General features: G+C 32.2%; 1 protein-coding gene and 1 non-coding gene across 2 annotated transcripts; one reads left to right on the top strand and one right to left on the bottom strand.

Moving 5' to 3' along the window:
* Positions 1-680: 680 nt before the first annotated feature.
* LOC110415543 (carbon catabolite repressor protein 4 homolog 1-like) lies at positions 681-5,393 on the bottom strand. Its single transcript, XM_021427220.2, has 6 exons — positions 4,561-5,393; positions 2,102-2,855; positions 1,442-1,528; positions 1,274-1,357; positions 1,110-1,196; positions 681-1,015 (listed from the first exon to the last, which is right to left on the bottom strand). Exons 1-6 carry the CDS (start codon positions 4,716-4,718, stop codon positions 842-844), a joined length of 1,344 nt encoding a protein of 447 aa, XP_021282895.1. The 5' UTR covers positions 4,719-5,393; the 3' UTR covers positions 681-841.
* Positions 5,394-12,298: 6,905 nt separating this feature from the next.
* Positions 12,299-12,385, top strand: LOC149527251 (small nucleolar RNA snoR114). Its single transcript, XR_016351199.1, has one exon. It is a non-coding gene; the product is annotated as a small nucleolar RNA snoR114 (small nucleolar RNA).
* Positions 12,386-14,942: the final 2,557 nt, after the last annotated feature.

Raw genomic sequence — 14,942 nt, 5'->3', positions numbered from 1 at the left:
ATACTATCATGGGTGTAATTGCAAAGAATAGCCTCACTTTCAGATGGGATGAGTAAGTTCATCATGTCCATGCTATGTTTTAAAAAATAAAAAATGGAAAGAAGGGGTAAAGGAGTAAGTAGATGGGGAATCCAAAAAGCACATACAAGCAAGAGAGAGAGAGAGAGAGAGAGAGAAAGCACATAATAATCAAAACGATCTAATCCAATTTGGGACTTAATTAGTCATAATGAAACATGGCAAAGTTTATGGGATTCTGACATGTCTAATTGCAAGAATGTGATAATTATTCACAAGCAAACTTTCCCGCTGACCAAATTATATCAGTTCAGTAAAAGATCAAAATTCTATTATTCAAATATAGGTACACTTATAAACCTTTAGAGTACATTACATTTCTGCATCACAAGCAGCCTGCCCCCTACAGCCCACAGAATCGTTTACACCAACATTGGCCTAGACAAACCAACCTGCCTACCCCACCAACTGACAGAACTTGATAGCAAAAGATTAGGCACTTTCAGTTTTATGAAACCAAACCATAGGTTACTTCAGTCAAACCTAGGCAGACAAAGAAAAATTACTTCTCTATAGCATGTCTAAAAGATGGTGCTAAACTTGCTATATTGTAATTCTTCTCAGATTAAACAAGACAAAATCGAGGTAACTTAACCCATTAGTTGAATTCAAGACTATATGGCTAAAAGTAGTCTCAAACATCCTATTTGATTTCAGGGCAAGCCAATTGCCACTACCCAGATCAACAAAGCTAATAACAGAATAACAATCACCACTGATACGTTAGTATCATACACTAGCAATATATGATGTCATGTCTTGATCATAAATATACCATGAAAGCAAAATCATGCAAATTAGAGAAGGCAATAGAGATATAGCATAGAAGAAAAACATTAACAAGCCTTACCACACAAAGAAGCTGCCGCTTCCCAGGATTGTCAGCTCCCTGATTACTAAACTTTGCTTCCAAAACCACTATTAGAGCAACATTATCCTGCAGACAACAAAGAATTTACATGATAGCATTGGAGAAATTAGTAACATAAAAGAATGGATATAGATCCAAATTAGCTGTGAATATATATTACCTTAACCAATCGATTTAAAGCAGCTTTCTTCTGAGTAGTTTGAACTGCAACCTCAGTCAAAGATTGAGCAGCCTTATTAAATTCAACCTGCAAAAACGGCATGATTTACTTTAGAATGAAAAAAATGTATAAATCAACATACCCCATTAGAAATACTTCCAAACCTCATATTTTTTGACATGGGAAAATCTATCTCTACGGAAAAATGTTGCACAGCCATCAATTGTATGGGTATTTCCACTATAAACCTGCATTGACCAACAACATAATTATAAATAAAACAGTAATATCACTAAACCAGTGAGATGAGAATCATGGAGTTCTGAAGCAACCTCATTAGTCTTCCTCTTGTATAAAGCTTGATACCCATGTTTGTCCAGCTCAGGGGCAAAAAATTCTTCAAAATGGTCGCTTTGCACCTGAAAAGATGAGAACAGTTGATATTGAGGCATTTTCAATTTTCACTAGATGCCCTAAGGCAGAAGACGATTTATGGTTAATGATGACATTATTCTACCAATACCCAAAATCATTGCTCGTCATTTCAACTCTTTGTTTTCTAAAATCTACATGCTTTATTAACAAAAATGGAAGAAGGGTAAAATAATTTACTTATTAGCATTGCACATACAGTATCTTCACTCTTAAATCAACAAATTGTGGTGGCAAATAAACTCCTTTAGGCACTTTTCAAAAAAAAAATCTTTTAGGCATATATATACTTTGCATCTGAAAGGAAAAACAAAGGGAATAAAACTAAGCAAAAACCCAGATCTAAATTAAGACTTATGAACGTGCAAAAGATCAGATATCTCCACCCAAGGTATAATAGTAAACATTAGATATACAAGCAATTTTAGTCATGCACTAAATGTCAAAGCTGTGTCTCAGTTCAATATGAAAGTTCTCAATAGAATTTTCCAAACAGAAACTCCAAAGTTGAAAAATCAAATATCATAATAGCTACAATCAATGATAATTGAAATTATTACCTCTTGAAGACAGACAATGTCTGCACGATAACCAACGATTTCCCGCAACAAGTTCTGTCTGCGATATGGCCAAGAAAGAGCCCATGAAGGGCAATAACTGTATAACTCACTACTGGCATATGAGTCAGACAAAATGTTGTATGAGAGAACAGTAAACGTTCCAGAGGAGGAAATACGGCCATCTGAATCTAGATGCCCCATCATATCAGCTCCGCTCACTGGGATCAAGCGCCGAGGACTAGGGGAAGGTGCTGGAATAACACGAGAAGTCAAAATAGTATTGGGATGTCCCACAGGTAGTTTAGTTTCCACATCTACAACAACACACTCAAACTTGAGAACATGGCCAATATCATCTGCTGTTGGTGTATATGTTTTAGAGCGTCCAACTTCAAACCAGGTTTCACCACCACTTCTCTGTGTAACTGCAGCAGGATATAGAGGTGTTGAACCATTGGTCAAGCTAGTGCTTGATGCCGAACCAGTTAAGCTGGCATTAATAACCCCAGAGCCTGAGCTATTGAAACGGCCAAATATCTCTTCCTCCTCATTTCCATTTTCGTTTACAGCACTTGCAGCACGGTCATGTAGAACACGGTGATGCTGCCATGCATCTGAGAAGCATTTAGGAGAGCAATGATAACTTTTAGCAACAGGTATTTTAGCCTTAACACAACCCAGGCACTGCAACGTGGCTTGCTCGGAGGGATGTACACTACAGACAGCAACTTTTCTATCACTTTGTATGCGATACCTGCAAAACAGACCCAAGAAAGGAGCAACATGTATCAGACAGGTAGTACAAACGGAAAATTTTAAGCAATCAACTTATTATAAAAATGCCACTTAATTTCAAAAGCAGACAACACAATCTAATGAAACGTTTTCAAAACAGAACAATTGGCGCACAAGATACAGTCAAAATAACCTCCTTCTAATGTAAAAGTCCAGCAATTACAATAAGAATGCATAATATCCTCATCTCAAAGTTTAGAGAAACTATAACGCACTCAAAGCATGTGTCCATCATTAACAGATATAGTATCCCATAGTAGTTAAAAATTTTGTCTTACAAAAAAAAGATCTAAATACCATCCAAGAACTGAATAATCGATCAATTCAAATCGACATTTATGAATCATCTTTTTATATTGCTACACGTAACTAATGTCAAAACCTAAGGGTAAAGTTCTGGGATCATTTGATGGAACATAGAGCAACTACTATATCTTTCTAATACCTTTTAAAGGGTCTTTAATAATTTTCAGAATGCAACTATACTTACTTGGTCCACCCATGCTTTACTTCAAATAGCGAAGTTTAACAGTGTCAGTAACATATTAAATGCCTCATCAGTACTTTTGCAACAGATACCATTGGGTAATTATTACGCATCCGCTCTTTTAGCGGAATGATCTTTTCTTTCTATGACCAAGAATTAAGTGGAGTACTTCTCAATCTAAATTGGAACGTTCTTAGAAGCTTCACAGATATAGTGGTGCCAGGATGGTCACGATAATGAAAACACCCCTAACAATAATAAGTGACAGACCATTCTAGCTCATAGAGCCTAGTCATCACAACATGTTGTATCTAAGACGTCTAATTCCAATTTAAGCAAAGAAAGCAGATAATGACAAAGAGTTCGATTGCTATTACTTTACTTTTTGCTGTTAAAAAGCAGTGTGAACTAAATTCAAGTAAAAACCAAACAAAATGGCACAAAACTCAAAGTCATAACCGAATTCAACAAACTACTTCTTAGGCCTTCAAAAATTACAAAACTACATCACTCTACATACAAGATAAATCCAGTACATAAGAGTAACAAAAAGCAGATCACAATCAAGTCAAAAGCAATCACACTATCTCCAAATGCACAGACAGAAGGGCTCAACTCATAAACCTCAATTCCACATATCCCCCTGTGGAATTACTTATAACCGCCCGACAGAAAAGTTTACATATACTGCATGTACTAAAAAAAAAAATCAAATAATATCAAACCACATAAAACTAGCTCAAACCCCAACTGGCTAAACTGAGAACTACCAAAAAAGACCAAAGCCCCCGAAAATCAATATATCAGCAAAAAAAGCTGCGAAGTTTTCTCCAAGCAATTACTTACCACCCACCCACAAAAGAAGTTCGCTTGTTTACTAAAAGCAAGAAAACAATATCCCACCCATAAAACTAGCTCAAAATCAATTGGCCAAATTGACAACTAACCAAAACAAAAGAAAACAAAAAAATCAATAATAAAGCAAAAGAAGAACCTTTCATTTTAATTCAAACACTTACCATCCGTTAAAAGATTCACATATTTACTAAAAAGAACCAAATAAGCTAAGCTAAAACCCCAATTGGCTAAAATGAGAACTACCCAAATGACCAAAACCCTCCAAGAATCAATAAAATAGCTAAAAAATGACGCTTTCTTTGGATTAAAAAACACTTACCACTTGTACCTCAAGAAATGACCATCAAGAGGGGCCGACTCGGGCACATCATCGGTGGTAACGCTCTTGTCGGGTCTGCGTAAGAGCACGTAAGGCGTGAGCTCGCAGCCAACAATTGGTATATCAGAAGGGAGGTGCACCCGTAGCACGCTCAGCATGCTTTAACTTCTCCGGCTTCCTTTGTCTGTCACAGTTCGCAACGTTCACCGCTTTGCAACCCTATCGAATCCAATCCCACACTAGACCTAGAAACAGCAGCAGCAAAACAAGAAATGTCTTCCAAAAGATAAGCAATCTTATAGGGGCGGAGTCCAGGCGGATCCGCCATTTACTTCACCCGAAAACCCGCCAGCCTTGACCCGAAATCACCCTCTCTTTTCCAATTAAACGAACCCTAGGAAACCTGTCAATTATAATCTCCAAGGAAAAAGAAATGTAAAGCTACCAACAGATCTTGTAACAAGATTTAGGGTTTCGTAAAGAAATGATCGAAATATTAAAAGAAGAGAAAAAGAAAAGCTGAGATTTCTGGGAGAAAGAAGGAAAGAAAGAGGGAAAGAAAGAGATCGAATGATAATTAGGGTTTTACAGAGGAAGTGAAAAGGAAAGTGTTTATTTTATATATTTATAGAGAAGAAAATAAAAATATATATATACTAGTAATAAAAGAAATTTCCAAAGATAAAAATTAGCAGTAATTAGTTTTCCAAAACAAATTGTACGGAAATCTTTTTTTTTTTTACAAAAAAAAAAAAAGTGGAGGGTGGCGTGGTGAGAGGAGTGGTGGTGGTGGTGGAGCGGAAGGGTGGCTTCGTTTGGGTTTTCCCCTTTCTATTCGGGACCTCCTTTTATATTAGCAAGTCAAAGACAGGGAGTCTTAGGTTTTTTTTGTGGCTTTTATATAATTGATAATATTATTAACCTCTTTATTTAATGAATACTTATCTGTTCTTTCCTTTTCGTTTTCATTCTTTTCTATTGCAATCTTAAAATATTAGGCACCAACATGGCATACTTATTTGGAATTTGATAATTTTCCTTTAAAGTACATGATGTATGTCTTCCTCTACTTTTTCTTTTCAATGTTTCTTTGATTGGGTTGACGTTCCAATAATTATTGAAAATGCTAGCATATAAACTTTTTTAAATTAAATAAAAAGATTTATTTTAAATATGAATATATATTGTCGATTTTTTTTGAAATAACACGCACAATAATCACTCTATTTAAATTAGACAATTATTTACGGCAATGGCTTTACTCTTTTATCTTGTTACACTAAAATTATCAAAAGATATTAACATTATCTAATGAAATATTATTATAATTATCTTGATAAGAGTTATCCGTTGATATTTAAAGGGTTATAAATAGTTTTGAGTATTCCATCAAATGTTAAACCAACAATTTATTAAGAATGTTTTGAAAATTATTGTTAGAAAAAAAAAAAACCACTCTCCATTCATTGTTAGGCTTCTTTATATTGTAAAAAGTCAAGATTTTGGAGTTACTTTACATTAGTCTTCGAAAGTAAATACTAGGGAACAAGTGACCAGAGAAATTATTCAATAATAGATGAGCTAATTAGTTACTCTATTGTCGTACTTTTTTTAAAAAAAAAATTATGCTATTACTGTTTAAATTTAAACATAATTAGCTATCGTGATGGTAATTGTTGTTGACTCTTGCTCAATAGTGGTGCTATTTCATGTAGCAATAAGAACCAATCTTGCACTGCCTTGTTTACTATAGAAGTAGAATTTATAACTTGTTTAGCGGTGCACAAGAAGTTGTTTGGTTGATCTTTCAAAATCTTAATATAACTAGTTATACCTTAAATCTGGTGACTGATTCATGTAGAACCAAACACATTCACATGTGGAATAGTTTCATTAGATATTTAATTGCGTAAAAACAAGTGAACTTAACACATATTTCCACTAATCATATTGTTGTGTATCTTTTGACTAAACTTATTTTAAAAGATGCCCATACGTTAAGTTTTTAATATTTCATAAATGGTGATTATTTTATATGATCATTTGTATTTAATCTTTGGAATATTAATAACATTTATGCAAATTTTATTCTAGGCATAATCCTAAAAAAAAGCACTTGAACTATCCAAAAAAATATAAATAAGTCATTATTTTTCTATTACGTGAAATTAAGTCATGATATTTTTATTTTGAGTCAAATAAATTTTTATAATTAATAATAGATTAATTTTTATTTATTAAAATATTATTTATCATTTTATACCTATGTAACATTAACATGGCAATTACGTGGAGGGTAATAATGTAACATGATCATGTGTGCATGCCATACCAACATGTCACAATATTATTAATTATGATATATCAACATGCCATGTCATCGTCCATTTTGACATGTCAGCATGTCACGTAAGTATCATTTGATATAAAATTATAAGTGACATTTTGAATAAGTCAACTATTAATTATAAAGATTTACTTGACTCAAAATAAAAACATAAAATTTTATTTAATTCAAAATAAAACTACAAATATTTGATTGAACGTAATAAAAAATAAAAACTTATTTGATTTTTTTAAAATAGTTTAAAAGCTTTTTTAGATATTATGTGTTTATTCTATTATAGATGTATTATGCTTATATACTAATTATTACACAAGATATAAAAGGTATGCCAACAACTTCGAGATTGTCTCACTTACACAAGCAACTGCCTTTAGCGTTTATGAAGCGAGCAAATATGAGACAAAAATTATTGATGCTTTTAGATAGTGGACAAAGGTCGAATGTCTCATTGGTTGGAACCAAGATGAAGTTCATATAATAAATAATAATCAAGGGATTGATAATGGACTAGCCCACAATCCATGAAGCTTGTAGAGAAAGCTAGATGTGAAGCCTAATTTGGCACCTAGAATGACGAGCAAGTGAGGAACTCAAGTTAGATGCTTTCAAAGGGCGACTAGACTAAGATTTATACAATATTTTGAAGTTTAACATACATTCTTAGATAGATCATTATTGAGAAAATGATCTTTTCTAAACTAAATGCGGGAGGGTGCAAGGAAGATTATTTGATATGACATCAATGCACTATATTCAAGATTAACCCATTATGTCACTTTAAGATGTATTATAAATGTGAATAAAGTTGTAATGTGCAATAAGTTGAAGTATATTGTCGTGATCCCTACCAACTTGCAAAGTATTGTTCACTTTGACCTACTATCTCATGGTTTTGTCTCCACAAAAACTCTCAGTCTCACTTTAGTACACAGTCAATGTAGAATTCATGGATTCTTTTTAGACCATGACATCCTCCTTAATGTTGGATTGATTGCTTTTTTGGGATTATGACATCTTCCCCAATGTGGGATTTATGGCTCTTGCTAGGATTGGGACATCCTCCCTATTCCAACAACAAGGGTTCATTGTTCTCAATAGCACATCACTAATATCATAAAACTTGCTTTGATACCAATTATTACAGTTCATACCAACATGCAAGATATTGTCCACTTTGATATACTAACTTCATGATTTAATCCCCATAGAAGGCATATCACAGATTGAAGATGATGTGGACTCTTAAATGCCTAGTCCGACTCTAAAACATAACTTATGTGAGATTCATGGCTCCCTTTTAAGACCATGACGTTCTCCCTGATGTGGGATTAATAGCTTTTCGCTAGGACCGTGACATTCTCTAAATGAGGGATTTTGAGATAATCTAATGTGATCAAATAAATTTAGACACACAAGATACTCTATATCTTTTAAAAGGAATGATATCTCTATGTTGAGTTTCATGAGTGTCTAGTACAAAGTTCCTAATATAGTGTTCTAAAGACTCAAATGTACCGAACGGTCGTATAGTCCATTAAGTTGTATGAATTTGGCAATGGGATGATATAACATAGTAGTAGGATGGTTTCACGATTGAGAGATATTGGGTTTTTTGGGATAACACCCACAATGGTCATCTTGTCTAGATTATATTTTTTAAGATAATATCTTATCCTTTTATGTTGATGAATTGGAATTATCAAAATGACTAGATATTAACATCATCTGATAAAATATTATCAAGATTTTCTTGATGAGACTTATTAGTTGATTTTAGAGGATTATAAATAAGCTTAGCTATTCCTCCAAATGTGACACCAATAATTAACTAAGAGTGTTTTAAAAATTACAAAAACAAGAAACTCTTCACTCAAAGCATTAAAAAAACTCATATTTGTTTCCCAGAAAAAATCTCATACAATTTTACTGATGAATGTGCAATGTGAGTGTAATGTATTTCACCAAAAAAAAAACATTTTATGAACCTTTCACCCTATAAACAAAGCCAAAAGGGAAATATGCATCTTTCAAAAGAGTAGTTAAAAGACAAATTATGATGAAAACATTGTTAAAAGATGGCTAAGCTTTGTTTCATATTTTTCCATGTCTCCCCTACTTCTCTCATGTGTATGTTCATTACCTTGACATTTTTGTTGATTTTTTTATTAGATAAAAATTCAAACCCAATCGATTTTTTAATAAAAATACATACATATTATTTTATTATAAATCAAGTATTTTAATACATTTTTATTGATTTTCTTTATTTTTCTAGTTAGTTTGAGATATAATAACCGGAAAGGTATAAAGTACTACTAGCCCAAACTATAGCTTGAGTGAAAAATGTAATTTTTTCTGTGGTACAAAAACCTTGTAGTTTCTTATATAAACTTCTGATGTTAAATAGATTAAAGCATCTTGTAGCCAACATCTATACGATTATATTTTTAGGTAGAATATAATAAATTCTCAGTGAGAAACTATATAGACATCTGCAATCACGTTGAGAAGGTAGGGATAGCAGATAAAATAAGAGTTGATCTAATCAGTATCTTTGTAATAGGATATCTTGCATTATTTGATCCAATTAAGTAAGATTAAAGTATTTTATAATCGAGTTTCAATTTAAATTTTTTATGAGTATTGGTAATTGAGTTAAGGTGTTAAGTGTTGATTCTTAATTAAGTTTAGATAAGAGTATGAATAGTTAAATTTTAATTTGGTGTGAGTAAGGTTTGAATAGTTAATTTTAAGGTTAAATGCCTAAATAGGGGTTGAATGTTTGGGCACTTTTTCAATTAAGGGTCAAATGTTTCAATTATAAAAATCGATAGGCAAATATTTTCAATTCCTTATAATTAATAGCTAAGTTGACAAGTGGATAGAGTATGTATCACATATAATAGAAAATCGTGTGAGCTGATAACATGGTAGCTGACTTGGCATGTTATCCAAATGATACCCTTTTGATCTAAATCCTATGCCTAATTTTCCCCCAATTTCACTTGTTTTGCTTCATCTCCTCTCCGATCTAGCTTCCCTCTCCTTAGAGATGGGCATGTGCACAGTTGCCGGCAAGGCGATATCAACTCATGACATCAAACATTGCAGAATGTGTTAACTTATGTCTGAAGCATGCAAAACAAATGCCAATCACCGTTCTAATCAAGTTCATTACAAACATGTTCCAACATTGTTCTATGAGCAACACGAGCAAGGCATCAAAGTTTTCATGCCTCATAGGCCATGGGCTACCTTTCGATTGAGGCAAAAATTCAATGAAGCACATCACTCTATAGTTAAATCTATCGATGGAGTGGATAATTTGTATATAAAGTGTTAGCCATTTTCATTAAATGTTACCTTGTTAATAAATTGTATGAAATGATGCCAATAATTTGTATGCAGTGTTGATATACCAAGATTTATATGATTTTGGGCTCTGTGAACTCCTTAGAATATACAAATATGTGAGAGGCCAAGCCCTTATAATGTGTTGTTAAACACCCTGGTCAAAAAAGTTGTTCCACGGTATGTCGAAAAAATGATATTGTTATACATCATTTTCTAAATATTTGTTACACAGCATGCTAGAAAATGTTATTGTTACTTGTTATGAAAAAAATGTTGTTAACACCACATTGAAAAATGTAGTGTTACATGCCATGTTCTAAAATTTTGTTATACTCCATATTGAAAATTTAGTTGTTACATGCTATGTTGAAAAATGTAAGTGTTATACGTGATATTGAAAAATTTAGTTATTAAACGTTATGTTAAAGATATAGTTTTTACATGTCATGTTGAAAATTTAGTTGTTATATATCATTTTGAAAAATGTAATAGGTAAATGTTATGTTAAAAATTTAGTTGTTACGTGTCATGTTGAAAAATGTAATTTCAACACGTCATATTGAAGATTTAGTTGTTACACGAAATGTTGAAAAATTTAATTGTTACACATCATGATGAAAAAGTTATTACATACCATATTATAATTTGAATCGTTTTGATTTGACAGAAAGAACTTTATGATAAAACTACCCTTCTATATCTTACTCGACAAGATGTTTCATCTTCTTTTAATTTTTGAATTGCCTAAATGCTAGAGATATTACACGTTGTCTTCTACTGAGAGCAGAGCATTCTCATTCCCAAAGCTTGCAAAGTGTTCAAGCAAGTTCAAAGCAAAGTATTCACTCATAGTAACAAGTTTGTAATTGTGTAAAGAGGTAAATTGACAAAATAGTTGAGTGAGTTTTGTTGTTTGAATTTTTTTGACTAATAAATTGTTGAATTTTTTGTTGTGTTTTTCAATAGATTTTGTTGTTTGAATGCCATTTGGGTTTTTATGTTTGATCATACTTTTTTTGTGTCAATTGGAAAAGTAGTTATAGGCCATGCCCATTTACGTCAAAAATTATAAATCAGGTGTGTAACATTTGAAGACAAAATGGACATAGAGTAACTCTAATGTTTTTTGTAAATGGCTTCTACAGGTTTAGTGTTCATGACGTGTAGCTTACGAGGTGCATGTTAATGTTTTCTGTTGCAGATGGATTTCATATAGTATAAGGACCTTGCAAGTTTGCTTGTTGTTCTCAGGGACAAGTGGACCTTCAATGTCGCCATTAACACTCACTGTAGATTACCTCTTCTTAACATCATTACAAATGTGCTCCATGAGGCAGGTGAGTTCCAAGCAGTGAGGGATACATGCTTTGGCCATCTGTTGGACATATATTCTAGCTTCTTTAGCATCGATCTCCTGCAGAATATCATGCTTCGTAAAATTGACGAACTGAATGCCTAGAAGAATGAATTCTGATTTGCCATAGGTAACACCAAGGCACGATTCTCCAAGCGTGAGTTCTGCCTTGTAATGAGATTGAAGTTTGACCCTAATGTCGGATGTTTTCTCACCTTACTACTAGGTCGTCCCCGTGCTAATTCACCATAGATACAAGGGAAGGGAGAACAAGGAGAAAACATAGTCATTTTTGCCTGGACAAAACAACATCGTTTATCAAAAATCCAATTCACTTGCCACGTTAAAGTCAAAAATCTAAATTAATGTCCATGTTATATGCATATCCTACACACATTAAACACCTTGCATCTTAGCTCTTAATTGTAAAAAACTGAAAACATTTGACATTTATTTATTACAATTGAAATGTTTGACTCTAAATTGATAAAAATCTAAAAATTTTGACCTCAAATTAAGCATTTAATCTAATTTTAATTAGTTTTAGAGTAAGTACTTTACTCATTGTCATGTCCACTTGGAAAAGGTTGAGAGGGCTTGACCAAGAAGCACCGGTGGTCTAGTGGTACAATAGTTCCTGCCACGCTACAGATCGTGATTCGATTCCCGGTTGGTGCACTTTCGAGCTGCGACGAATGTTGTGCCTCCTTGATAGTAGGGTCTATCATTAGTGTCTGTTTCTTGGGACAGAATTGGTTACATTTGAGCTCGTTTTTATAGCAGTGTTGTAATTTTGTCTAAGATTATCAGTGAAATTAAACTTGAATTAAGGTAATAAGGTAAATTAAGCAAAAAAGGAATGAAATCAATCAAGAAGATATGTGATTGAATTTATGGAGAAAAGGAATCATACATGAAATTCTTCTTTGCATTGACTTTTTCCATATCCCTAATTTACTGGGAAAAAAAAAACGGCCAGCGGACTTTTAGACTTATAATGAGACCCAATTAATAAGATTTTATGCCATGGGATCTGATTTGTCATTAGTTGTCCTGGTATTCTTAGAGGCCCTTCACCTTATAAAATCCCTTTCCATCCCTTCTCTAATGTTACTGGGGAGCCACTGATTGTGAAATTAAGATGGCTAAGCTTCCTTGCAACACTGTCATGGTCCTCTTCTCTTTAATCTTAGGTATGTTTTCTCTTTTCCTTATATATTTTTCAATTTTTGGGATAATTGGCTGTACTCCTCATCACTCCATTTTCCCTTTGTTCCTTTTGATAATGTTGCAGTCACATTGATGATCTGTGGAGCAGTATCAGGACAAGAGGTGTGCCATGATGTTCTTCCAGCCCCCGGGGGTGGACAATGCGACCCTCAAAGTTGCAATGACAAGTGCGCCTTGAAATATAGTGGCACCGGGCTTTGTGTTGAAGATTTTGAAAACCTTTATTCTTGTCAATGTTCCTGGCCTTGCGGCAAGCACTAAGACTTGCTAAGAATATGTTCGTATATCTAGTTCTACCCGCATTTGAATAATTATTTCAAACATTTTATGTTCCATTTACCTTCCATAGTTGTTTCAATCACAATAGTTCTTTAACCAATTGATTATGGCTAAGAAGAGCAATAACCCATTGAACCTATTATGAAAATAGGAACTGCATAAACTGACATTAATCTTTGCAAATCCTGTTTTAGTCTGGAAATTTATTACGAGAAAATTATAAAAAATAACTCTCTTCATAAGCTCAATTCAAAAATATCTTTTACTATAATTTTAATTATTTTTAATCAATTTTTGATATGATTTGACAACAATATCCCTTAAATAATTTTAGACAAATTAAAATAGTTTTAATTTTCTCTATTTCGTCGTCTAAATAAAAATTTCAAAATTAAATCTCAATTTTTCTCTCTTACCAAATATTGTCTATCTCGCTATCTAGCTCTTTCTCACCATCCTAAAGAGTAGAGATGACATCAAAGTATATGTTTTAAATTCTTGAATTTATTGATTTATTCATAGAACCCTAAAGTTGAGGGATGAAAATTGATTAGACATATCTGTAAATTAGAACACTGTATAACTTTAGCAACTTAAACTTAGTTGTGAAATGACAAATCAATTAGTTATTAGATATTGTATAACTATTTTTAGACATTGTGTCACTGATTTATAGGTATTGTGAGATTGACTTTTAAGCATTGTGTGACTTAATCATTACGTCTTTGATTTTTAGGTATTACGTGATTGATTTTTAAGTATTACGTAATTGATTTTTAGACAATGCATAAGTCACACAATGCCTAACTAACGAGTCATGCAATACTTTATTAACTAGTCACGCAATACTTATCAACTAGTCATACAATGTCATATTAATCAGTCAAGTAATATCTAAAAATCAGTAACGTAATATTTAAAAATTAGTAACATAATAGTTAAAAACTAGTTATGCAATATTCAAAAATTAGTTATGCAATGCCTTAAAAGCACCATCACTACTTAATTCTATTTAACAAAATTAACAACTTTTAAGCAATACACCATATTCCATTTAACAACATAATCAACGCATATGCCTACTTGGCTCAAAATGCTAAAATGCTCAAAGGTTTTTTTTTCATATATAAAAAATCACTCCAAAATATTTAAAAATGCTTAAAACAATCAAAAGATTTTTTTTTATTGTATCAAAAAAAGTTTTTCGTTCTAATAAGGAATACTCTAAAGATAAATAATTTCATAAAAAAAGCTCAAAGGATATAAGTCAGTTTGAGTGCAGATCTAAATATATGAATCGGTTTCATTAAAGTTAATTTTATCTAAAATTAATTTTTCTTAACTAAAAATAGTTAAAATTAAAAGAGAACTATTTTAAAAACACCTTATGTATGAGGGGTATTTTTAAAAAGAACCTAATTTATTATAGAAATACAATTTTATGATGAGGGATGGGCACAGCCACTCAAGCGGGATTTTGAACAAATAATTACCTTAATCACAATCATTACTATACTGCAATTGTACTGGGAGTTTAGAAATTTCACTTTTTTTATGAATATGTAGTAATTCTTATTCAATGATGAAAGATCTCAAAATTGATGTCACCTTAATAAAATCAAATATTATATCAATAAAGATAACGAAAAAATTTTAACATATTAATTTAATTTTTACAAATTATTATAGAAAGATTGATTCTATCACTTAGAGAAAGTATATAGATTAATTGTTAATTTAATAAAAAATTATTAAAATAGTAAATGAAAACTTATTGTTGCTCGAATTACAAGATTCCCATTAAGATTAAAAACTGCA

Source organism: Theobroma umbraticum, unplaced genomic scaffold (assembly GCF_002168275.2).
Source record: "Theobroma umbraticum cultivar Fairchild unplaced genomic scaffold, ASM216827v3 scaffold_147.0, whole genome shotgun sequence".
Classification (NCBI taxonomy): Eukaryota; Viridiplantae; Streptophyta; class Magnoliopsida; order Malvales; family Malvaceae; genus Theobroma; species Theobroma umbraticum.
The sequence above is the reverse complement of the archived record's forward strand: the minus strand, read 5'-3'. Positions and strand labels throughout refer to the sequence as shown.

Excerpts from the sequence above, each read along its gene's own strand:
- LOC110415543 (XM_021427220.2), bottom strand. The coding sequence starts at position 4,718 with ATGCTGAGCGTGCTACGGGTGCACCTCCCTTCTGATATACCAATTGTT. Across the intron at positions 1,529-2,101 it reads ACATTGTCTGTCTTCAAGAG|GTGCAAAGCGACCATTTTGA; the intron begins GTAATAATTTCA and ends TCATCTTTTCAG. Across the intron at positions 1,358-1,441 it reads ACAAGAGGAAGACTAATGAG|GTTTATAGTGGAAATACCCA; the intron begins GTTGCTTCAGAA and ends TGGTCAATGCAG.